The 27071-nt window shown below is 38.5% G+C and overlaps 2 protein-coding genes across 8 annotated transcripts in view; one reads left to right on the forward strand and one right to left on the reverse strand.

Moving 5' to 3' along the window:
- Nucleotides 1-27071, reverse strand: part of LOC129764970 (kynurenine 3-monooxygenase) — a 44024-nt gene that overhangs the window by 4489 nt on the left and 12464 nt on the right. The window contains exon 7 of one of the 2 annotated variants that reach the window (XM_055764667.1): nt 25865-26147. The exons of the other annotated variant lie outside the window; for it this stretch is intronic. Coding sequence (XP_055620642.1) covers nt 26013-26147 — 135 coding nt within the window. The 3' untranslated portion in view covers nt 25865-26012. Of the gene's footprint in view, nt 1-25864; nt 26148-27071 lie in introns of those variants that run through there. 2 annotated transcript variants of the gene reach the window in all.
- LOC129764971 (2-acylglycerol O-acyltransferase 2-A-like) lies at nt 553-25990 on the forward strand. Of its 6 annotated transcripts, none has more exons than XM_055764668.1 (6): nt 553-823; nt 12432-12594; nt 12660-12757; nt 13666-13797; nt 25042-25583; nt 25655-25990. In XM_055764668.1, exons 2-6 carry the CDS (start codon nt 12463-12465, stop codon nt 25810-25812), a joined length of 1062 nt encoding a protein of 353 aa, XP_055620643.1. In that variant the 5' UTR covers nt 553-823; nt 12432-12462; the 3' UTR covers nt 25813-25990. The 6 variants fall into 6 exon arrangements, with proteins under 6 accessions (XP_055620643.1, XP_055620645.1, XP_055620646.1 ...); XM_055764670.1 differs by lacking the exons at nt 25042-25583; nt 25655-25990 and adding exons at nt 14335-14876; nt 14943-15558; XM_055764671.1 differs by lacking the exon at nt 553-823 and adding an exon at nt 834-973.

A 27071-nucleotide genomic window follows, 5' to 3' on the forward strand; every position in this document is an offset into this window, starting at 1 on the left:
TGTTACATGTTAGATTATGTTAGGTTATGCATTTTCGCACATGGTTACTTCAAACTGAAATTATTGCCCAATGAAGTTATACAAAATAAAATTAAATTGAGGATGGTAGCTAACAAACTAAGCTATCATTTGAAGCCTAAACATTGAGGTCATGAAACATTATCAAAATTGCTGTTCGAAACGTGAAAAAACGTCTTCCTAGTGAGCCAAGACGTTGTCACGCTGGAATGGGTGCAATTCACATTCTAAGTGTAATTATATGCATTGTTTTTTTCCGGATTTCCAGAATTGCCTGAAATGGTAAAAATGATCATCATTCAAATTCTTCATTTTTTTAAATCAATTCTCTTATGAGTATTTGAAAAAACCGACGTTTTTTATACTTTATTAACGAGACTTTCAGCCGTAAGCACCGACGACGTTTTGTTGTTTGAACGCCTCACTGAGCTTCAGAACTGATGCACTGAGAAGAATCGCTATCGCTGATTGTACTTATCCTATGCATTGCTCCAGACGCATGCGTACACAGGCTCCCCTGTCAGTGGGAAATCTATTTACGTTGACGACAATATCATCCATGCGACGATCTCTCAGTGTTCTAACAAAACTCGACGCGTACAAAATCGCTGCGTTTGACCGACCACATTAGATCAAAGTGTGTGCGCGAGTGGTTAATTCGGCAAATTCGATTAGATAGCCACTGATATATGGGAGTAAAGTTGAAAAATTTCATTCACAAAAATCACAAATGTGAAAATGGCTCTGTGATAGTCAATTGAAAAAGCACTACAGGCAAAGGCGGCATATGAGCGAATAATAAGCAGTACGTCATAAGTCATACTTAACTAGAAACGTGTTAGTGATAAGTGTCATTGGCTTGTTGTGTTTCTAAGTGTTCAATGGGTGATGATTAAAACATGAATATTGTGAACGCACTGGTTAAGTGTATTAGTTGATGTCATGACATTATTTAGTAATATCATTATACTTAAGAATTGACTTTCTAGAAACAGTGTTCTGTTGTATATTGTATATAAGGTTCACGTGTATTATATAACGCGCGTGAAAAAAATTCTGGCGGTTTATTTGTAGATTCAGTGAAAACTATAAGTTTGTCATTAAATTTGTTTACTAAGCGAGAGCGAAAACGCGAAACATACAATGACACTCAATCTCATAATTCAATTGAACAACTCGAGTTAGTTTTGTCATTGTCCAATGAGTTAAATAATACACTTACAGTTTTTACATGTTTTTTTTTTATTTAAGTTAAAATTATTTTTACACTAAAAAGTCACAGGATAGCTGTGTCTGAGACACGACCGTATAGTTGACATAGGATTCCGTTAGGCTATCTGTTGATTTTGGATATGTTGAAAAAATTACATCAGTAAACTCTTTGATAATGATTTGGTAGCCCTGAAAAGGGTCGTTTTGTTTGGTTGTTCGGTATTGTTTGTTCACTCCACCAGTGTTTACCGAGTGACGATGATAGAAGTATGGTAAACAGTTGTTGGATGATGCGTATCAGATAAAAGATGCCGAAGTGGAACGAGATATGATGAAAACCGCCCTCTGTGATCCTACACGGGATGCCTCCTGTGTTGTGTATGGATGAAATAAATAAAAAAAAACTCAGCAATGTAATATAAGATAATTACCATTACCGAACACAATTATCAATTTTTCTCATCAGTAAAAACTTGTTACTTTAATATAGAGAAAACATTTTTGAAATGGAAAAGGTAATTTTCTTTTATAATTTTTAGTTTCTGAGTGTTTATTCAACCCAATGCGCATTTTAATTGGACTAACAACAACTAATACTATATGTAGAGTATATGGGAAATCACATTTTCTAATATTTCTTAACTTTTCCAATTTTTCTCGCCGTACAAACTTTCTTTGGGTGAAAATGAACACAACAAAACAGACAGCTTAAACCAAACAACCCGTTCTAGATCGGGAACGCACCTTGGTGTGCTTATTTATGAAAATTGAAATAAATCATTTCATATATCAAATCATTTTTAACACAACTGCTACCATATACAATTTTACACTTCTGCTAAATTTTCCATAATACACGATCGGTCATTGATATGAAATTTCACGAAGCAACCAACATTAAAGTTCCAAATTTAAATTTCATTCGCTAAAATCAATCGTATCACTCACCTTACTTGCAATATAAAAATGCCCGCGGAACAAATGCTCCCCCTACTTTCATGTATTTGCAATGTCGATTTCCCCCAGGCTGCTTGGTTTTGATGTCTCTGTTAGGGAACCGCCGCATGTGTCGTCAATTTCGACCAATTAAAAGACGGTATTTCCGTTAGGATAGGGGTTGAGATTTTTCAATTGTTCGATAGTTAGTTTCATGACATATATTATTTTCTTCAATACAAAAAAAAATGTTATGGAGTGTCGAAATTGATTGACGTAAAAATTTCATCAATCCATCATGAAATGACTGAGCAATAAGCGTTTGAAATTGGACAATTTTCACGATGTGCTCGATTTTCGATTTTCAATTTGTACCCCAATATGTTCCCGAAAGACGTAATCCTACGTCAAAACTAAAGAAAATATACTTTCTGGAGCTTGTGCTCCTTCATTCGATATCATTTAAACACTAAAATACAAATGCTTCTTAAGATGTCTACGCTCCACTAAAGCTCTGTCGGACATTGCCGAAGGATCATATCGCATGTTTCAAACTAACCGGCCAACCAGTGCACAATGGTCCAAGAGGTGCATTTACGTGGAAATCAGCATTTAGAGCTCGACAGTTATTATCTAGACGAAAACTATCCTCGACAAAGTTGTTACATATGATAAAGCGCTCATTTTTATGTTATCTAAAATAGGGTGACCAAATTTATTGGTAGAATAAAAAATATTTGAAATATAAAAGTCAGAACAAAAAAACAGCTTCTTTCATGGTGACCCTTAAAGCTTAAAGCATGGTAACTGCAGCTTCTCCAATCCTCTACCTGACGTTCGAAACCACCAAGTGCTTGCGAGTCCCATTCGAACATAATTCATGCTTCGTGCCCATGGAGAACAACCGGTCTATTCTGGGATTTGTACATGGTACACACCTTAAGGATTTGTGGCGTTCATAGTAGTCACGGCTTCCGTTGAATATACATCTTCGAGTTCCACGACTGTTGTTGTTGTCAGTTGTTATAAACGAGCCAAGATAGGCAAATTCCTCTACCACTTCGAATTCATCGCCGTTGATCACAACACTACTGTCAAGAAGAATTCTTTTGGGATCAGTCCATCCTGCTAACATGTATTTAGTCTTAGACGCATTGATCCTGAGCTCAATCAGTCTTGTTTCAGTCGGGTATACAATTCCACTACCATCGCATGTGTTCTTCCGATTATGTTCACGTCGTCGGCGAAGCAGATAAACTGACTAGACTTGTTGAAAATCGTGCCCCTCATGTTGAATCCCGCTCTCCGCATAACACCTTCCAGCGCCACGTTGAAGAGCAGACAGGAGAATCCAACGCCTTCTCGAAGTCACCTGTGAGTCTCAACGATTCCGAGAGATCACCTGATCCGCACACCGTTAATCGTTGCTTGAATCCGTCTTGTCAGCTTTCGGAGAAAGCCGTGTTCGTCCATGATTATCCATAGCTGTCGTCGATTGATTGTATCATATGTGGCCATGAAATCGACGAAGATGTAATGCGTAAGGACCTGATACTCGCGGCACTTTTGGAGGATCTGCCACAGTGTAAAAATCTGATCCGTCGTCGAACAAACGGGCATGAATCTGGCCTGATAACTTCCCACAAATCTACTTACTATTGGCGATAGACGGCGAAAGAGGATCTGAGACATAATTTTGCAGGCACCATTCAGGATCGTGATTACACGGTAGTTTCCACAATCAAGTTTGTCACTTTTTTATAGATGGAGCAGATTACCCGTGCTTTCACTCCTCCGGTAGCTGTTCTATGTCCCAGATCCTGACTATCAACCGGTGCATACACTCTTCAAGTTTTCCCGGACCTCACTTGAAGAGCTCCGCTACGGGGCCATCATTCCCAGCTGCTTTGTGGTTCTTTAGGTGATTAATGGCCTTCTTAACTTCACCCATCGTTGGGGCTGGGACGTCGTCGTTGTTCACTGCACCGGTGTAGTTCTCATCAATGCCGTCTTGGTCTCCTGTGGTGTAATGGATCAGAATGTTTACTTGAACATCCTAAAGGTGTAGTATGTAGCAAAGTGTGAACAAAATGAGATGGAATCGAGGATTCATGTTTTGCCAAGACAATGACCCAGAGCTCAAGATATATGAAGTTCGCACATGGGTACATTACAATTACTCAAAAGTTGTTGATATTCATCCACAATCTTCCGAGATCAATCCCAGTAAAAAACAAAGGAAGTTATTTGTGTAGGAAATTTAAAAACCATTAAATTTCTAAAAATAACGATTTTAAAATATACCTTCTGAATCAATGAGGTACATATAGAGGTGGAGCAGTAGACGGAGTGTATATGTATTGGCAAGCAAAATATCGTGTCGTAATTATTTGCATTCAATATGGAATGCATATGGAAGAAACAAAACAATGTTGAAAGTATTCACGGTTGCATGACAATTTGAGCCAAAATTCTCATGAAATCATTCAGGTTTTTGTTTTTTGACAAATGACAATTATATCGTGTCTTATTTCGTTTATTTATCTGATAAAAAGGTCCAGAGAGCAGTCGTATGCTTAGTTCTCGAAAGCAGTAACATTTTCGGTGAAATTTTGATTCATTGGCGATTATTCTCTCACAACACACACACCGACACTGAGAGCCTTCGAAACATCAACTTCATAACGGTAAAATAGTGAAACTTCGTTTGCTTCTATGAATGTGGGGCAGTGAAAAATGGCACATGGAAATATCACTTTTATACGACTATTTCGACTTGATTTCACAAATATTCACTCCACGCTATTACATTAGCCTCATATTCAGCGGGAGCTCTACAAAAATGTACGTTTTTAATTGATAAATTACTTCCTGAAAATAGCATTTTCACATGGACGCGGTGGGCAATCAAAGATAAACACAACGACTGACGTCACTATTTGCGAAATAGTTATGGCAGCGCATGCTATGTCGCTCGAAATTCAACCACCTTCATTACCTTTTTTCCAGGACATTGCTTCTGAATGCACCAAAAAACTCGTAGATAAGGCTAAAGACAGCTAAAGATAGTTGCAATGAACAAGGGATACCATAATAATGATGGAATTAGAAAATTGGCCAACGCCTTCGAAATCGAGTAGAGATATCAACCAGCGTGCGATTATGAGTTTGAGTCAATCTTCACATGCACATACATTCGCCATTTTTAAGAAAAAAAACTATTATTCTGAAAACAGATAGCAAACCTTTTAACTCTCATATGACACTATAATTTTATCTAAATAGAATGTTCCGAAAGCTTGTTTCCGACTTTCTAAAGAAGGGAAAAGACATGTGCATGGTGGAATACGATTACGGATTTGAGTCACTGTATATATATGACCTAGTATGTATGCATGTTTATCTGTAAGGTTGTGCCACATTGCTCGCTTTCAGATTTACTATTACGCCGTCCGGTGAAGATTTTGAGGATGAAAAAACATATGTGCTTCTTTTTGAACTTTTTGGAATAAACAGAGGCCTATCCAAGTTGCTCAACTATTATTCTCATTCTCAGAAAAAAAACTTGCAACTTGCTTCTTCTTCCATATTCTCCAATAAAATTGAAGTTATTCATCGTCTTCGAACATAGTATATAGGAGCAAGTACGTTCTGTTTAATTTCATTTTTTTAAATCATTGGCAACACTGTAAAATTGTCTGAAACATTATTTTTAGAAGCTTTCGGTTGATTTCATTCGGATTCAACAGAAAAGTAGTCCTGAATAGAACCCGAATCCATTATTATCGTTGTCCGCTTATTCATCTAGCACACCGACAGTTGAATTTGGGTCCCGCAAGAAACTCGACCGAATCGCTATGGGCGACGAAAGTGTTAAACGGTGAACAACATTCTTCATGCACAACTCTAACATTGCAACTTCAATGCTGTTGAAAATCTGAGTTATTTCTTCTTTAAGGTGAAGGTGGAAGCTAGCCACAAATGGCTGCCACAATGGCGCTCATTTCTTTCATCTCCCTCCCTCACCCCTCGCCCGAAAATCAATAATTTCGCGAAACAGTGTAAAGAAAATGATCGTTTTCGCACACTTCCCATCAAGTAATATCAACCAAACTCTAATCGATTACTCACAAGATATTAAATTTTCATCTGCTGTCGCACTGTATAGTGACAAACGTTGGAAAACTCGAGCTAGTGCTCTAAAAGTTAAATTTTCATTTTTCAATCTTCGGCAATGGCTTTGTTTGTATTGTTGGAAGCATCGTTATTTTTTTGACACTGATGCCAGACAATATCATTGAAACATATATAAAAACCATTCAATAAAATGTTATTCCTGAGTCATAGCGTTTCAAGTCATGAAAATCAATAGAATGAAATTGTGTTGATATCAATACATTTAGTATTTTTACGTTTAATGGGTGTATAATGTAAGTTTTAGCAACTTTAACATTGGGTAAGAAAATTGTATTGCAGAGCTCGGAACACTGCCACGGCTGCCTATGCTTTCAAAAATAGTAAACGGAAAAGTTTACTATACCTCGGCCAACGAAGAGAAGGTTTAAGGCTCTCCAACGTGAATATGTGAAAACAATACGAACAACGATGGAAAACATTAAGGAATTATCAACATCGAGTTACTCTGCGGAAGAACTTGTTAATACCAAAAGAGCCCCAATTCGCATGTGTTATGAATTTGCACATTTTACGCTAGCGTATAATCAGAATTTCACTTCATATGCAAATGCACCTTCTATATATATTTATATTTGCAATTATTTATCGGAACATATCGTTCATACATTTTACTTTAGTATTGAATTGTTATTTTTTTTTTCAAATGTATTCAAAGACTCGTGTGAATGAAGCGCCACACAGTCTGATAAGTGAATTGATCTATTTACGTGTGCTTTGCTCTTCCCCCACAAACACTATTACCCCATTTTTACACGTGGTTCTACCTATACTACTACAATGGCTAGCTTCCACCTTCACCTTAAGTTCCTCCAAATTGCGTGGCTTATTAACATAGCAACGATCCTTCACGTACCCCCAGAGAAAGTAATCGACGGCGAGAAATGTTGAAATTCTTACCATAGGAGAACAAAGTTTCATTCGGTTGCTCGAGTAATACGATTTCACTAAAAATACACGTTCTTGCAAATTGTACATCTTGACACTAAAAACCATCCGATCAGACCGAACGAGTAGCCGAATATTATCGTCCCGAAGTGGGGAATGCAGTGTTATCATCGACAGAGCGGAAAAAAAATATTAGGCTGTCAAAAAAGTCCTGTGGTATTTTTTTTGAATTTTCATTTGTTCATAAAATTAGTTACAATCATCTGTTTTAAGTCAAATATGCGCCGTTTTGTTCGATGACTTGTTCCCAACGAGATGCCAACATCATAATACCCCTGTTATAGAAGCTCGCTTCCTTATAGGCAAAAAACTCGGATAGCCAATTTTCACAGGCCTCTTTTGTGGCTAACTTCTGACTACCTAGCTCGTTCGCCATGGACAAAAACAGGTGGTAGTCACTTGGTGCAAGGTCCGGACTATACGGCGGATGCAAAAGAACCTCCCATCCGAGCTCCCGGAGCTTCTGGCGCGTCACCAAAGAAGTGTGTGGCCTGGCGTTGTCCTGATGGAAGACAATGCGGCCTCTGTTTATCAAAGATGGCCTCTTCTTCATGAGTGCTACCTTCAAGCGGTCCAGTTGTTAGCAGTACAGGTCCGAATTGAGCGTTTGGCCATAGGGAAGCAGCTCATAATAGATTATTCCTTGAAAATCCCACCAAACACACAGCAAAACCTTCCTGGCCGTTAATGAGGGCTTGGCGATGGTTTGAGCCTGCTCACCGCGCTTTGAACACGACCGTTTGCGCTTCACGTTGTCGTAAGTGACCCACTTTTCATCGCCAGTCACCATCCGCTTCAGAAACGGGTCGATTTTGTTGCGATTCAGCAGCGATTCACATGCGTCGATACGGTCAAAGATATTTTTTTGCGTCAACGTGTGTGGCACCCATACATCGAGCTTCTTTGTGAATCCATGCTTCTTCAAATGGTTAATAACGGTTTGATGACTTATCCCCAGCTCTTGGCCGATGCTACGGCTGCTACTATGCCGGTCTTTCTCGGCTAATTCAGCGATTTTGTCGCAATTTTCGAAGACAGGCCTTCCGGAGCGTGACGCATCTTCGACGACCTATACACCAGAACGAAAACGTTGAAACCATCGTTGTGCGGTGGAAATGGAAACTGTATCGGGTCCATAAACTGCAAAAATTTTATTGGCAGCTTGTGATGCATTTTTGCCTTTTTCATAGTAGTACTGTAAAATATGTCGGATTTTCTCTTTATTTTGCTCCATATTTGCGACACTATAACTCACGAACGACTTGAGGGAGTATTCTAGTCTAGAAATTTGAAAAAAATTAAATTTTTTTTCCTTCATATTTCTGTAGTTTAGACATTCAAGAATATACTCTAGAAAGGACATATCGAAAATCATACTATTTACCGAATTAGAGCCATTTTTGTGATGCGGTATCTAACCTGGTACGGCCATAACAATGAACTTCAAACGCGTTTTTCTCGAAACTAGTTTTTTCAACCTGGCGTACACGATATCTCAAGTTCTACTGAACCGATTTATGTCAAATTTATATGAAAATAATCTGCATACATCTCTCTATCGCATGAACCAATAAAAAATTATAACTTTTTAATTTTACTATTTTTAAAAAATCGGTAAACGCAAAAAAAAACGTTTTAAACAGCATTTTTGTTTTCAAACGGCCGCCATTTTGTTAAAACCCATGTTTTTTACTTGTCCGAGGTTCATGCCATAGCGGCATCTTTACTGATTCAGAATCTGTTCGATTTTTTTGTTTCAGATAACCAGAAGGACTGGAATCGTGTACGCCATGGCACAACTTTTTTTTGAACACCCTCACTTCACCAGCATGTAACTATTCTAATTATGAATATTTTTTTTCCGTCCTATTTTTGTTTTATTGTTGAAAGATAGATAAACGAATAATGATATAATGGATAGTAAAAATATTCTTTGTTTTATTTTTACGGAGTTCGAAAAAACGTCCGAAATTCGTGTCTCTACACTAGAATACCCCCTTAACCAAACAAAATACTGTCAAGGACTATATTATAGCGCGCAAACCAACCAACCTTTCCAACAAGCTATAGTATGACTCGATACAATGAATACAACTAGAACTACGCGCTTGCAACGACACCTCGCGGAAATACCGCAGGACTTTTTTGACAGCCTAATATAAGGAGCTATTCGATTTTTTTGCCTGAGCGTTGATTCTGAAAGACCCTGTATAAAGTATAGTTGGATAAATGTTCTTGGTTTGTCCGATTTGGGGTATTTTTAGGCAACTAGTAAATGCAAATCGATTTTTCTTCATGGAAATCACATATAATCGATACGAGTTTGGGTTTGTTGAAAAGCCCCAAGTCACTAGTTGCTAATACTACCATAAGGCGTTGAAATTATTCAAATCTTTATGTTGTTTAATGAAAAATGTTTATATGTTTCTTCAAAAAAGAATTATGATCATGGTTTGACCACCTCTGATCATGGTTTGTCCGGCTTTAGAAAACACCATTTATGAATGAAAACATTCGAATTCTCAAGTAGATGTTGCATTTATCATTGCTTGAATTTATTGTCATCATATTGATCCATTCATAATTTAGGTTTTCTTCAGAATATTGCATTTTCTTGGGCATTTTAAAAGTGTTCACACACTCAACATAGAGAAACATTATTTCTGCTATGCGCGAAGGACACATTAAACAAACTGCAGCGCGCCAATCGGTTGCCATAGAAATCATGTGGACAAAAACAACAATATTGAATTGGACAACTTATCTTCAAAACTGAGTTCATCAAAATGCGTTAATTTAATAATTTAGCTATGTAAATCTGATACAAATGGTGTGCAAGAATGATGTTTATAATATTTTTAAGTGTTATAATTCAGAAAAGGTCTTAATACGTGCGAAATTATCATCTGGTGATCGATTGAAAGTTAGCTCGAATGAGGGGCGCATTGACACCAATAAATGGAGAATTTTATAATCCTTCAAAACATGTTATTCCGTAAAAATATATTATAAAACTACTGTAGATCATGACAAAGACTATTTTATTTATATGTTTTGAAACATTCGAATACCTGATTTGACAAAGGTGTGCTGAATTGGAGCATTCAAAGAATTGGACAAACCATGATCATATTTTCGACTGGACAAACCAAAATCATTTACCTAAAAACAATTATATGTTTATGTTTTTGGTTTTTATTATATTTTCATGCGTCCTCTGTTTGACTGCTTATTCCATTAAATTTGTTCTATTCAATTTGAACGAGGAAAGGTGTCACTCAGATCTGGGCGACTTGTTGACGAAAGTGTTAAGGGGGTATTCTAGTCTAGAAATCTGAAAAAATCGAAATTTTTTTTTACCATATTTCTGTAGTTTAGGCATTCAAGAATATGCTCTAGAAAGGACTTATCGAAAATCCTATTATTTACCTAGTTAGAGCCATCTTAGTGATGTGGTATCTAACCTGTTACGGCCATCACAATGAACTTCAAACGCGTTTCTCTCGGAACTAGTTTTTTTCTAACTGGCGTACACGATATCTAAAGTTCTACTGAACCGATTTATGTCAAATTTATATGAAAATAATCTGCATACATCTCTCTATCGCATGAACCAATAAAAAATTATAACTTTTTAATTTTACTATTTTTAAAAAATCGGTAAACGCAAAAAAACGTTTTAAACAGCATTTTTGTTTTCAAACGGCCGCCATTTTGTTAAAACCCATGTTTTTGACTTGTCCGAGGTTCATGCCATAGCGACATCTTTACTGATTCAGAATCTGTTCGAATTTTTGTTTCAGATAACCAGAAGGACTGGAATCGTGTACGCCATGGCACAACTTTTTTTTGAACACCCTCACTTCACCAGCATGTAACTATTCTAATTATGAATATTTTTTTCCGTCCTATTTTTGTTTTATTGTTGAAAGATAGATAAACGAATAATGATATAATGGATAGTAAAAATATTCTTTGTTTTATTTTTACGGAGTTCGAAAAAACGTCCGAAATTCGTGTCTCTACACTAGAATACCCCCTTAATCCGAGAGCTACATCTCTACCGATCCGCACGATTTTATGCCTGGAAAGATCACCTCAAAATTTAAGGTTGCGTTTCATCGAGCTTTTGCAATTCGGCTAGAGTGCCTCAAGGAATCAACTGAGACTTTTTTGTTGTTCACATTGTTTTTAACGACATTGTTGAGAGATTAGGGTTGAACAGCCATTTCATTTATGCGACTGAGGAGTACTGGTCAATTGTGAAAGACAAGCGGTAGAAAGTGGGTGGAACTTCAAGCGACGGGGAAAGTTCAAACGTAAATGCAATTAGGTCGTGTTCGAGGAAAAGTAAGACCTAAACAAAAGTCTCACAATTAGCATAAAACTTAGTAATATATAGCCGATATATTTCAAAATATAGAATAGACACATAATTTTACTCGAATAGTACTTTAGTGTTCGAATGTTTTCGTGTTCGAATGTTTTCGTGTTCAACGTGTAATCGGAGTTTCGAGCGATTAAACTATTTCATAATTTGCTGGTATATTTATAACAGTTGATAAACGTTATGCCACAATATACATTAGTAAACAACACAGTATCAAGCGATAATGTAATTTTAAAAATGATAAACGGCATCGTCAAATTGTTTGCATTACCTTCACCGGCTTTGTATCGACAGACAGTGTACTTTACTGGTGGTAGTAGTAATCCATAATATCGCAAACAATATTGGAATTCTATAGATAAAACTACACGCTTGTATGGGAAGAAACGCCGTTAGTCATCGAGGCTCCGATAAGTCCCCCAGGTCTTAGACGGGCGAACAATGACTGTCAGTTGGTAATAGGTGCTTCGCGGGTACAAACTGTTTAGAAACGTTTTCCTCAATTTGTGAGACCGTGTGGAAAGAGCGTTTATCTATACGTCAGTTTCACGTGAGTTCAACCGATAGAATCGTTTACTAAGTAATGTTGATCTTAATGGGTTCTATCTCACAAACGATCAATTGTATATAAGTGCATACGCGTGCTTTCAGATCGATCTTCACAAAATTGATGCTCAATTGATGTTCATTTTAAAGAAGAAAAATGACGAACATTGTTTTTTTTTGGTTCTAGGTGCTAAATGTAGGATAATCTGAACCCAAACATGAGAGAAATCGCATGGGCACCACTGAATGTGCCGTTGAGACGACGGCTCGAGACACTATGCGCTTTTGGGTGGATAAGTCTGTTCCTTTTCGGTGAATTGGGAATGCTATTTTTCTATTTATATTTACTGGTAAGTGACCCATTGTTTCCATGCACTGGCCGCATTTAGTATTGAGTAATTGCATTTATTCGTAGATATTTGGCGGCGTTATCGCAAAGACATTGTGTATAATCTATGGGATTTTTATCTACATAGACCGTGATGCCGGTGTCAACGGTGGACGAGGACAAGGGTAAGTGATTAACGGTTGAACATTAACGCTAAGCGTGTTATTTTTTGGTTCACTCAGGGGGCAGATAATGTTACCACAACTTCTATCAATTGCCAAATTATAAATTAACAGAGAGATACATTAGTTCTAGATCTAAACCTGTCGATCAAGAATTTATTTATATACATTAGGGTGCCAATGAAAATGGTCATCTCGAGTTTCAAAAAGTTAAATACTTCGACCGCTTTGCGCCACTCTCCCTTAAGTCCGATTGAGCTGAAATTTGGCATAGGATATTTTTTCAAGGTGGTGAACATTTTGTATAGGGCAACTTCTTGAAATTTTAGGGTCGATTTTTCCCATACATTCATTGGCACCCTAATATACATATTAGTTTAACCGAAAAGGTCATGTTCATTTTATGAAAAAAAACCAAAACCATGTTTTTGAAGGTACCGGTTTGACTCATATCCCGAACACTTCATTTCAAAAACTAAATTTACTGAAGATCAATGTTAAAAGTAATTAAATAATCAAAACCCCAATATTCTTTAGGGTATACACTTCCGTATAATAACATTTCTAGGTATCAAAACAACACAGATGTTAAGTGAATTTAGTGTTCGGAGTGTTCGGAATTTGAGACAAAACGGTACACCGTTTTATTCCGCAATCTTCCACGCAGCTTGGATATCTCATTCTGTTAAACTTGTAGTTTATATCGTCGCAAAACAGGGCAAAGTACTTTTTATGCTGTTTATGTTTTTTTCGAATAAGGGGGTGGGTTTAGTGAATGAAAATCTCACACTCCCTAGTCGACGTGCCGACTGGAATGTCTTTTGCAGATTCACTCACATTTGTTGAATAAATAATAGAACATGGATCTTTGTACTAACAAATATCATGGTACGTTTTTCCCATTATTGCAGAGTTAAATGGTTCCGCAACTTGTTCTGTTGGAAATTATTCCAATCATACTTTCCAGCGAAACTACACAAAACCGTGGACTTGCCAGCCGATCGAAACTACATATTTGCAACTTTCCCGCATGGCGTATTGAGGTGAGTAGCGACAGAATGTCAAAAGCCGTAATCATCTACAAAACTGTCCCTCATCCATTAACATCGTCAGTATATCGATTGGCCAAAGGTAGGAGAACAAATAGATGTACGAATGGTTTAACCAAACGTTGGTAATCGTTGACATCGTTGGCTATCATAGCTAAGTTATCTGTACTTATGTTTCGGAGATGTTGAGCCTACATGTTCGAGCACTCTTGACGAAACTCTACATGTTCAGTATAGCCCTATATTCATATTCTGATGTTGACCGGTTCGTTACAAATTCATAATTCGATTTTGGTATTAGCTTTAGTGACAAAGTTACAGTTACAATTGATTGTATCTATAAGCTGAATTCTGAATGTTTCTTCGTCCTGTTTGAGATTGAAATTAAGTGCTTGGTTGTGTTGTTGAAGTGTTATTATTCACCCACCGTAAGTACTGCATTTCATATTCTGGCATACCATCGCCCTCTCCCGCTTCATAATACTACAAAATAATCGCACCGTCCTCACGCGTCCTCATGATTCATTGCAGCACCGGTACCTTCATTAATTTCGCTACCGACACCACCAGCTTTTACAAACTCTACCCTGGGATTCGCTCCCGACCGTGCACCCTCGACTACCACTTCCGCGTTCCAATCTTTCGGGAACTGGCGCTCAGCTGGGGTCTGGCTTCGTGTGCCTCGAAGAGTATTGTGCGCATGTTGAACGCCTCCAATAACCAACATCATCCCGCGAACCGCGACGGATTCACGGCCAATGCGGTTGTTATTGTTGTGGGTGGCGCCGCGGAGTCGCTGAACTCCCGGCCCGACAGCTACCGTCTAGTGTTGAAGAACAGAAAGGGATTCTGTAAAATAGCCCTCAAAACGGGCGCTCCGATAGTGCCGGTGATTAACTTTGGCGAGGTAGATCTGTTCGACCAGCCCCCAAATCCTCCCGGTTCGAAACTGCGTAGGTTCCAGGAATATATGAAGAACAACACTGGAGTTGCTCCGGCGGCTTTCAGAGGGCGCGGATTCTTCCAGTACACGTACGGATTAATTCCCAGGCGGAAACCGTTGAATACAGTCAGTGAGTATTGTTGGCCTGAGGTTTTTGAGGAGATTATTTGAGGATATAATGTTATACTGTTTTCAGTCGGAGCTCCGGTGCAAACTGTACAAATCAAGGAACCAACACAGGCGGATGTAGATGAACTGCACGGAATATTCTGCTCGGCACTCTTGGAGTTGTTTGACCAGTACAAAGGAAAGTTTATTGAACATTGCAAGAATGTTGAAATGGTGATTGAATGATGAAGCCAGAAAGTGCTTCCACCTACGCGTATTCCTATGTGTGAACGGGAAAACTATTCATAAGATTAAGGTCCTCACAGAGGACTGAAGATTTTGATTTTGTTTTGTAATTCATACTACGTTTTTGAAAGTAAATCAGAATTTTAAAGTAACTAATTGGAAAACTTTATGCTTTTATTGTTTTTATTCGTAGAGTCATGCGGTAATAGAGAGTTGGAAACATGAAAGTACAGGCAAACCTGTTTTTGTGCGGTTCCTTTTTGTGTGAGTCCTCGTTTGTGCGACTTTTTTATGCGATTTTATTATGACATCGGGTCTTGAATCACATGAATTAATAGCACAAATAATAAAATCGCATCTAAACAGTCACACAAATGAGAAATCGCACAAAAACGGGTTTTCCTGTAAATATGTTTTGAAGAAATGATGTAAGGGATCCAGTCAAAAGGCTTAGTTTGCAGTGAAACTTTTCGTTTACGAGAATCTTTTTTCGTGAATCAAAAGATTTTGCAAAAACTTCTAGAGGCCTCCTAATGCCGAATTGAAACTAAGGCCTACGGAATGTACGTATCTACATGCTTGTAGAATTTAGTGCTAGCCTGGAGATTGTCGGCCAAGCACACAATCTAACTTGGAGATTTTCGGTTTGATTTTGGTCGATTTTAGGACGCCGGCTTGCTTCGGATCTTGAGTATTCCCACAATAAACTTTGAGACACTTTTTGTTCTAGAAATAACAACTGAAGCAATTCTAGGAACTCCTTCTTAACCCTTTCGGTACGAGCGTCGTCTATAGACGACATCCGCGCGATGAGCTGTGTGTACTTGGGTCGTCTTCAGACGACATGAAAGTCGAACTGCACATCGATCACACCAGCGCGATGTGCATACTTTTCGGCACAGTGCTCCGTACAGCGGTAACACTCCGGCGAAGCACACTGCCGTATTGAAAGGATTAATCTTCCAACAAGCTTCATGATCAATGGTTGGTGCATTTTACTTCCAGATTTGGATTTAGTAGTACAGTCAACCCTTCTATAACACGTACTCTTATAGCGCGGTTTCTGTTCAACAACGTCCCATCAGCTTTTTTCGTGCACCCAATGCATGATTTTAACTGGATATGTTTATATTAGGTTGAGGAAAATTATTAAATTTATTTATTTCCATTATTTTCTTGTTGGCTGGCGTAATATCGATCATACAATTTCAAGTTCAGGCTCGTTGTAAAGGTGGCATTCATACTAAAAAAAGATTTGTTGTATTTTGTTTGTTCCATTCAGTTGTGAGTTACACGGTGTTAACAATGGAGGTCAACAAAAAGAAAATTCGGTTCATTTTACACTTTTTATTTCATAAATGCGAAAATGCAAGCCGAAAAGCAAGATGAAATTGTGTTTGATGTTTGATAACTGGACTGCAAAACAGCAAAAGCAATACATCGATTTCAAGATAACATCTATTATTGATACATAACTGCTTTGCATCTCAGTTAACGTACGCCCTGTTAAAGATAAGTCCAGTTGAAGATAGTCCAGTTAGGGAATGACTTCTGTATATGACGGGGTGACGAACATCATAGGCGAGTGTCTTCAGCGAAAAATGATATCAATACTAGGAAGATGGCAGCGATTATCATGCGTGAACCTATTGAGATCGGCATTACATCGCATCACAAAAATGAAACGAAATGAAATGTTAATCTGCATGACTCATATTCATAATCCTCAATGACTCAATTCCTTCTATGATGGATTGAGCAGTAGAACTATTACGACTTGATTGTGATAGTCTGCAAACGAAAATTATTCCACCGAAAAAGCTACTGCTCCCGATTATGTGTACAAACCGTTACAAACCGTTTGACGGTTATGAGTACATATAACAAACGGCCCTTTTCAGGGCTACTATTTAGAGTTTCAAAAGAATTAAACCAACAGATTGCTGAAGAATGAAAAGAATTACATTTAAAAAAACAAATGATCTGAACAATGACAGTCCTACGTCAAACTTCCGTCCGTGCCCCTACTTTTTATTTTATTTCTTTTTAATTTTTTTTATGATCTCTTATTGGTCTCAATACTACGCGGTACAAATGAAGTGATTTGTACTCGTTCTGAGTTTCTTATAGCGTGGTTTCCATACAACACGGTATATGGTTTCCATACAACGCGCTACGGATAACTAGTAAACGATGCTCAATGCCATCAACGCGGATCGGGTTATAACATCATTAAGTGCTTGCTTGAAGCTATTCGAAATCATCAAACGGATTGACAAATTGACGCCTTTTTCTATATTTCGACAAGGTTGATAACATTATATTTATAGGCAAACCAGGACAACTTGGATGCTCCGTAGGACTCGTAAAATGGCTTAGGTCATAGCTGCTCTATAAAAAAATTATAGGAGGTTGTGTCCAAGATACGACCGCATTGTTGACATAGAACTACGCTGTTCTTTTATATAAGTCGCTTGTTTATACATTCGGATATTATTCTATAATGCTTTAGTGCACCTTAACGTCTGCTTCGCCATAACGTCAGTTTAATGCATTGATGAATTCTCAATGGAACCAACGAAGCCCCTATGATGACGGAAAACAAACAATGTTAACTGCTTGGAAAAAGACTGAATTGTGCCACACAACTTGTACTCTGCTGAAGCACCCATCGATGCGAATGTCAAGAGCGACCGCCTTCACCACCAGCGGGGGGAGCTTGATTTTGGTTGCTGCCTGGGTAACGGGTATTTTCGACCGAGGCGCCGAAATCGCCTACTTCGCTGTTGTTCGATGCGGTGTCACACTCGCGAAGGTTCGGTTCAGTGCGAGCGCTTTTCACTGCACCAACATCGCGTGCATCATTAGATGACGCTTGCCTCGAAATTTTATTGCCCCTGGCAATGCGTTCGTTTGTTGCAGGGCTCGAGCCTGCCTTCCTCTTCTTCTTGCTCATCACACACTACGCGAAGCGTCCAATTTATGACGCGAAAAGAAAAACACACGATACGAAAAACGCGAAAAACGAACAGAAAAACCAAACGACGATATCCAAGTTGGACTACCACTGGTGGGGTCCAATCTTAGATCGAAGTGCATCGAAAGCAAAGTGAAGTGAATTGCTCAACAGTCGGATGCCGAATGAAAGTTTGCCTCAGCGAGATCCACTGTTTATACTCTAGGCAAGTATTCCCCTTCATTCTTCTACTTTTCTTTTGTTCACGGAGACTTTAAATCTTACGATTTCCCCTCCGTTGGTCGTCGATAAGTTGCTCGTTATTGACAGTTGTATTCGGGAAAGCACACAAATGGACAGAACAAATGTATGGGAAAATGGGAACGCTTATAGTTTTCTTGAATTTTAACCCTTTACACACCAGGGAATTGTGATGTATCAATCAAATCGTAGGGAACTTCCGATTCGTTTGATATGTAAATCCGTTCGCGGCAAAAATAGTTATTAACGTTAACTTTATTTCATAAAAACGTGACCTGTTTTCTGATTTGGCACCCTTAATGAAAGACAAAAAGTTGATGGGTCTGAGCCTAGGGGCACGGACGGGATCTTGGCATAGGACTGTGATTGTGTGTAGTAATTGCATTTAAATTGAGTTTTTCATTGTTCAAAATCTGTATTTTTTTTCTCTTTTGATACATCAAATGTTCTGGAAAAACCATTACCTGTATGTACTTGTATCCTTTAAACGGGTTAGATGACATAACGTGGTAGAATTCGGTACCGCATTCTGTTCAAAAATGTACACAAAAATACCATTAAAGCCATTACTACCCTTTTCTTCTGTTTATTCAAGCATGCATTTATTCAATCACGACAAAGAGTCATCATGTATCATTTTTAAACACAAGTCTAAATAGTTAAGACCTACATAAATAGAAGCCTGAGTCAAATCAATCTATGACTACAGAAATATATTATAGATAAATAGCATTATCTCCTTCGTTACCACGTTGTCCGGAACATTGTTTGTAACAACTTTATAGCCATGTAAGATCGCGACTACTCAAGCTATCATAATCTAATTTACGTGGGTATACCCTTTCGGTCTTCTAAATCAGCAGCCATTTAAATTCATATATTGCATTTTCACATAACCAAACAACTTACTTGATATTATGACATCCTGGACCACAATTACACAAATTGTTATTAGTGAGACCTACACGATACAAACATGAATTGAGCACAAATTGATTGGACAACATACAATGTAATATAAAATTAATGCCTATTATCGGTAAATGGAGAATAATTCATTTTACGCATCAACTCACATTATGAGCTCACGCCCGAATTTAGGCAAAAAGATTGCTCGTTGCGTCGGGAAGGAAACGAGTGGATAGTGCAATCGAAAGAAAACATACCCAATTAAATCGTCAAATTGCTAACTTTTTTTTACTATATTCACTGTTCATGTTTTAAGCAAAATAAAATCTGGATAAATTTCGTGTCTAATGATATATCACACAACATATGTCGCAATAACCATTTTGAGTAATATGCGTTTGAAAATTCTTAATAAATCTTTACATTTTTCGTAGAGTGACCCCCATATATAGAAATCAAAGACATAGTCCTATGTCAACATACATTAAAAGTAGAAGGGTCTAACCCTATGGGCACGGACGGAAGTTCGACGTAGGACTGTGATTGTTCAGAACAATTTTTTGACGTAGGACTACGTCTAACCGGAAGATATAGGGGGTGAAATGGAAATCTAGGCACTGAACAAGTAGGAAAAAACGCAAGATTTGGAACGCTTATAACTCGAGCATTTCTCAATAGATCGCAAAGGTTTTTGCATCAATTGATAGGAAATATATCCACGCATCTATCATAACGAATAACATTTCATTTTTCTTGAGATAAATAATTGAATAATTGTAAAATATCAAGCATTGTCAAAATGCACTATGTGCCCATTTTTGATTGGTCCATTTTGTGCTTCTCAAATCGTACCGACCAAAACGGGCAACCAGAGCAGCAGCGAAATACAATGAAGCACGATTGGAAAGGAAAAAGAAAAAAATTAACGAAACATTGGTCGCAGTCTCACACATGCGTAATTCTCGAGCCAGCCAGTCAGCTCAAAAATCCCCGCTCCGCTGCCGTAACGATCATTCTCATTCAAACCGTACACCACATCAGTTCGCATCACAACACATGAACAAACCAACCCAAGCAGCCATGTCTGGACATGGCAAAGGAGGAAAAGTGAAGGGAAAGGCAAAATCCCGCTCGAACCGTGTTGATCTGGAGTTCCCCGCAAGGGTAGCTAGGCCGAGCGCGTTAGTATCAGTGCATCAGTCCATCTAGCCGCCGTTATAGAGTTTCGGTCGCCGAAGTGATCGAGTTAGCTGGCAAAGCTGCTCGCGACGATAAGAAAACCCGCATTCGGAACAGAACACATTCGGTTCGGTGGACATCAAGACAACGGGCAGTTGCAGCGAGTGACGAGTGGCAAACGCAATCGCAAAACGGCATCAGGTAGCAGAAGAAAAAAGTTTGTTCTTTATACAAACTGCTTTGGTGGCAAATCCAGAACAAGGCGGCATCGAGGGCGTTCGAAATGGTTTATTTTCAAAACTACGAGAACTAAGTTTTCTAAATTGGAACCATTCCATAAAACAAGGCGCTTTTCAGGGCCATTAAACCTTCCAAAAGAGAGTTTAGGAAATACAGTTCAATGCTTTCTAAAACATTATCCAAAATAATAATAAAACACAAATTGATTTTTTCATAATTTGTTTGTCAGGATATGATGAGTATGTGAATTTGGCAGTTGTTCTGAGCTTATTGATTTTCATCAATTCTTAAATTGCTTCTAGATTGAAAGTACAGTAATTTACACTTATCTCGACATTTAGCTAAATGGACGGACCTATAATGCGACATATTTAGTTGGACATTTTGAAACATAGAGTTCGGGGTCTAAATTATGACCCCACATTGAAAGTCGACACTGTACCACTGTCATCGCAAATGTTCAATTACAGGTTAAAATTACCTCCAACCCGATACTGAGTGGTGGTAATGCGACGTGCCATTGAATGTAATTTACTGTAAAATATGTCACAAGCTGGATGGGAAGAAATTTTCCAACTGTGAAAGCTGTGGCGAGTGGCAAATGCAATCGCTAAACAGAAAGGTTTAGCCGAACAAGATGGGTATATCGAGTGATAACAAAACAATAAACTCTTTAGATTGAAGATAATTTTGTGATCCTGAAAAGGATCCTTTTTAGCCTGCATGTGAATCCAACGAGCGAACAAATCGTAATGAATGTATTTTTTTGCCATCGCTCCCTTTTAACGCCCATTCGTTCGTCTCGTTGGACTCGCCCCTCTGGCTGAGTCTGCCGATTTGTCTCTATCCTGTGAGTGTGTACCGCTAGAGTATAAAACACGCGGACCCCAAAAAAATATCTTATTTTCTTTCAAACCGTAAACCCGTGTGGTTGTACGGCATCGGCATCGTGGACGTAACAAAGGAGGACAAGTTAAGGGAAAGGTAAAGTCTCACTCGAACCGTGCAGGTCTCCAGTTCCCTGTTGGTCGCATTCACTGATTGCTCCGCAAGGGTAACTAGGCCGAACGGATTGGTGCCGGAGCACCAGTATACCTAACAGCGATTATAGAGTTTCGGCCGTCGGAGTGCTCGAGTTGGCTTGCAAAGCTGCTCACGACAATCAGAAAACCCGCATCAAGAACAGAGCAGCTTCGGTTCGGCGCTCATCAAGGCAACAATTAGTTTCAGTGAGTGGCAAAGTGTTTCTCCGGCACGTCGCATTAAATGTAATTTACTGAACAACATGTCACAAGATGGATGGGAAGAAATTTTCCAACTGTGAAAGCTGTGGCGAGTGGCAAACGCAATAGCTAAACAGAAATGTTTAACCGAACGAGATGGGAATATCGAGTGATAACAAAAACACAACACCAAAGGTTCTTTTCAGAACCATCAACATATTCATAAAGAGTAAACAGTAAACTAATCCATTTTTCAGGTAGATAGGTAGGTATTCACGTAGGAGAAGAAAATAAAACAATATATTTAAAATATATATTTAGCAAAAGCTGTCCCCTTTGTATAGTCCTACGTCACTCCGGTTATGTCCCCGACATTACCCACCTGTCTTTTTTTTTCGATTGTAATTCTTTTCATTGTTCAGAAATCTGTTATTTTTACTCTTTTGAAACTTCAAATAGTTGCCTGCCCTGAAAGGGCTTGTATCGAACAAAAAAAACAAAATTAACTTCTGGCAGGAAGTTCAACTGAAGATGAGTAATGAATATCAGTGTGACACATAACAGGATGGAATGGTAGATGAAGTATATGTGGATCGGTAAACGAAAAAAATTATATCGTCATTAATTACATTGAATATGAATGTTGTGGGAAAGAAACAAAAAATAAGTTGAAAATACTTTCGATTTCATGATATTTTGAGGAAAAATACACATGAAATCATGAAGTAGCTTTATTGTTATTGTATTGTGTTGGTATTGTGATTTCTTTCCATTGTCTTATTCTTATTATTAGTCTTATTATGAGGCATCGGGAGCAGTATCTTTTTCGGTGAAATAATGCTCGTTTGCAGACTATCACACTCATTTTTGTTTTCGCACGAATCAAATCCATCCATTCGAACATTCGAAAATTAACCAATTCAAACGAAACGCCTATTCTAGTTTTCGTACGAATGAGTTTTTTCGTCTGTCTACCAAACGCCACTTTTTTCTTGCGAATCCCTTTCGTTTGTTAAATCAGTATTCACGTTTTTCGGATAATTCGAGCTCAAGTCGTATTGGTTCTACTGCTCAATCTATAATAGAAGGAATTGGGTCATTGAGTATAATGAATATGAGCCATAAAGATTATTAATATTTCATTTCGTTTCAATTTTGTGATGCGATGTAATGCCGGTCTCAATAAGTTCTTTTATGATAATCGATGCCACCCTCCTAGTATTGATATCATTTTTCGCTGTAAAATTGCCCATGTTTCCGCAGCTCGGAAGACACTCGCCTAAGATGTTCGTCACTCCGTCATGTACAGAAGTCATTCACTACCTGGCCTAGCTTCAACTGAATTCGGAAAAGGTCTTGCCAATTTGTTTGATAGAACGAACCATTGCACACAATTTTATGTTACATACAACATTCATGGGAAAGAAAGGAAAGTTGAAAGAAAGAATTCATAATGCATGATTAACCTTCGCATTCGCTCGCATAACATACCTCTCTTATTTGTTGAATTACTCACTTGTTTTATTATTTCCACTGTTGATGTTTCAGGCGAAAAAAATGCTGGATAAATTTGCCGTCTAATGGTATATGTTATAACATGTATAGTATGAACGATTCTGCGTAATATGCATTTGAAAACTCTTAATAAAACGTTACATTTTTCGTAGAGTGCCCCTCCTATATAGAAATCAAAGACGTAGTCCTACGTCAAAAAACAATTCCAACACCTTAACCTGCTATGTAAGCAGCTCTGGAGTTTTTCAAGACGACAAATTGGGTCAACTGTTTATCAACGATGTCGTCATGTATCATGGAGGTCTTATAAGTTGCTGATCTAATGCTTCGCATTGTGATCTACAGCATAGAAGATGGTTGTAGACTTCAAAACATGCTTGCTCAAAACATGCAACATGATATAGAGTAAATAGGATGCCATTTAACATTTCAAATTACTCTGTTATTAGTTTCCACAGTAAACTTTTCATTGCTTGAGTACATTGTCATTGTAAAGAAAGAAGCTAAGTTCAAACAATTGGTGTTACTTTTGACCAATTGTTTGCTTTCTCGTTCAGGAACTACTATCAGAATATTATTGACGAAATCCGTTGTCATCTAGGATTTCAGAGCATTGTGAGTGAGAAATTCAGATACACACACATGCTGGAAACATTGTATGCGTGTCTTGTTTCGATCGCTTTTCGAATTCTTCTCACAACTGTGTTTGAATTACAATTAAATTTGCTTCGATTATAAACCAATGAATGATTGATATAATAATTACAATCATCAATATTACGCGGGTAAATCGGTTTATCGAGAGAATATTACCCGTTTATTCCACAATAAAAGACCGTGATCTTCGTTTGAATAACTATGTGGTAAAGTTTTAATCTGATTCGTGATCTTAGTAAAGGAAAAAAATGCAACTTTTCAATACTCTAACCTCAATTAAAGAAAGGTCTGAACTAGAGCTTGAACTTGAGCTCGGGCTTAGGTAGACTATACACTTCGTAGTAGCTCGCTGTGACTGACCTGAACCAGCACAAAGAACACACTGAATGACGCTCGGGATAAAAAATCCATTCTCATTGTGCAAGTTCGAGTGATTCGAACTTTAAATAGTCAATAACGACGCCAACCACGTTCTTACAGTCACCAGGGGAAGGGAAGAAATGTTAGTATGATATTCGCGGCCAAACGGCCTCTGTAGCGTAGTTCCCCTGCGGTTATCATGGAAGGGGCACTTGTTAGTGGGTAGGAGTAAGAATCAGGATTCACCGAGGTAAGTAATTTGGCTATGTAAACGCGGACTATCGACCACTCGACGAAACGAATTTCCGACAGTCTAATGTGTCAAAATACGCGGCAGAGACTATCCTTTGGCAACCTCAGAAGGACCGGCAATCGCGGCGGCGCAGAGTTTACTGTGGAAAACCTGTAAAGGTAACTGGGAGAGCTTCTGTATAACCAATCAAACCGACGATAAACTTCGTTATTCAATTCACGTATTCTTTATTTATCATTGATAGTCAAATAAAGTAAGGTCTCAATTAGAGTTGTAAAATAGAAAAAAGTAGAATATCCGAAATCATATAGTCTTCTTCTGGATGCCATAACAATAATTTTCTTGTATCCACCTAATTGATCAAATGATTCTTTTTTCTCATCTCCAGCACTGGTTGCTTCCTCAGCTTCGCCACCGATACGAACGATTTCTACATCCACTACCCCGGAATTCGATCCCGCGTTGTCACCCTCGACTTCCACCTGATTGCACCATTCTTCCGAGAGCTGTGCCTGAGCTGGGGAGTGGCATCCTGTTCCCAGCAGAGCATTGTCAACCTGCTGGTGGCACCCAACGACTCGAAACATCCGTACAATTCGGACGGCTACACCTCCAACGCAGTGGTAATCATCGTCGGCGGAGCCGCGGAATCACTGAATTGTCGACCCAACAATTACCATCTGGTGCTGAAGAAGCGCAAGGGCTTCTGCCGGATCGCTCTCCAGACTGGGACCGCTATTGTGCCGGTGATAAACTTTGGCGAGCTGGATCTGTTCGACCAGCCCCCGAATCCACCCGGCTCACGGCTTCGTAGATTCCAGGAGTGGGTTAAGGCGACCACCGGAATTGCCCCGGCTGCGCTTGTGGGGCGCGGTTTCTTCCAGTATTCGTTCGGAGTGATACCCAGACGAAAGCCTATCAACACAGTTAGTAAGTGTGCTGTAATAAAGGTTTTTTCATGAAACATTCTATAATTTGTTGTGGCCTTCATTCATTTCCAGTTGGAGCCCCCGTTGAAGTGGAGAAAATTGATAATCCATCCAAGGAACAAATCGAAGCTCTGCACGTGCGATTCTGCGCTGCACTGGAGGATCTTTTTGAGACTCACAAAACTAAATACGTTGAAAACTATGAAAATGTAAAACTTGTGTTGGAATAGTGGTGCCTTAGTGTATAAGTGAGTTGAAAGATATGCGAACAATAGCGTCCGATGAGGTCATAGTTATTTTTTGTTAATTTATTTTCCTTGTCAAGAGTGGCAGTGGGAAACCCGTAGCATACAAAATGTTTTGTAGTTTAAAATGAGGTATAATATAAATTGTATTATTAAAATTTAATTCTATGGTTTGAGATTCTTTCTCAATTAAACTTTAATGAACTAAAATTAGGGAGGGGTAGCTTTTGTAATAGATTCATACTTCCGTGTCTATAAACTGTGAATCCAATCCCTGCTAGAGTTGCCATCGATGAGCAATATAGAACACGAGTTAAAATCTAAAAAGAAAAAACAGGAAGTGGGTTATATCTATGGTATAACCGCAAGGGTGACGTAGGACTATGGGTTGAATCAAAATCCATTCTGAATGAATGAATAAATGAATATTTGGGGGACTTCGAAAACGAGAGCGTAACGTTGGAGGCACAAGGTTTTATGCATCCATTATAGGATACGAAAAACCTTGTTCTGAAGAATAATCTTCAGAAGCTTTCCTGCTAACTGCACTTGATTGACAAATCACAAAACCAAATGTATTATATGGATATTTTATGGATAAAAAACATTAAAATAAACTCTTTCGCTTGAATGTAATTTTCAATTCCAAGGGGAACTGGCAGATTATTTTCCAGCAACGATTAGATATTTTCACATTTTCCTCGATACTGGAAGCCCACCAGTGGTTAATATTTGGCAGATTATTTTCCAGCAATGATTAGATCTTTCCGGAACTTTCTCGATGCTGAATGGCATCCAAACGGAAAGAATTCTGCGCGTATATGTGTCGATCCTTCGCCGTCCACCTCCTCCAGCACGTTAGGCAACGATGTTGTCTTGTCGATGTCCTCACGAAAAATGAATGCGTTTCACCACCAGAATACAACTTTCCGGAACTTTCTCGATGCTGAATGGCATCCAAACGGAAAGAATTCTGCCCGTGTATGTGTCTCCTCCAGCACGTTAGGCAACGATGTTGTCTTTCCGATGTCCTCACGAAAAATGAATGCGTCTCATCGCCAGAATATCGCTTAAGTATGCTTTTTGTGTGTGATTGAATCGAGAGAAGGTGTGGTTTACGATGGCAATTTGGAAGGCAAACTAGAGGGGAATGAACTCTCTGAGCTCGAAACTTCCGGCGACTGAGCAATAATCGATTGCGTGCGCATACAATATTGGATACGGAAATATCCTACTGATGGGGA

Source organism: Toxorhynchites rutilus, chromosome 2 (genome assembly GCF_029784135.1).
Source record: "Toxorhynchites rutilus septentrionalis strain SRP chromosome 2, ASM2978413v1, whole genome shotgun sequence".
Lineage (NCBI taxonomy): Eukaryota > Metazoa > Arthropoda > Insecta > Diptera > Culicidae > Toxorhynchites > Toxorhynchites rutilus.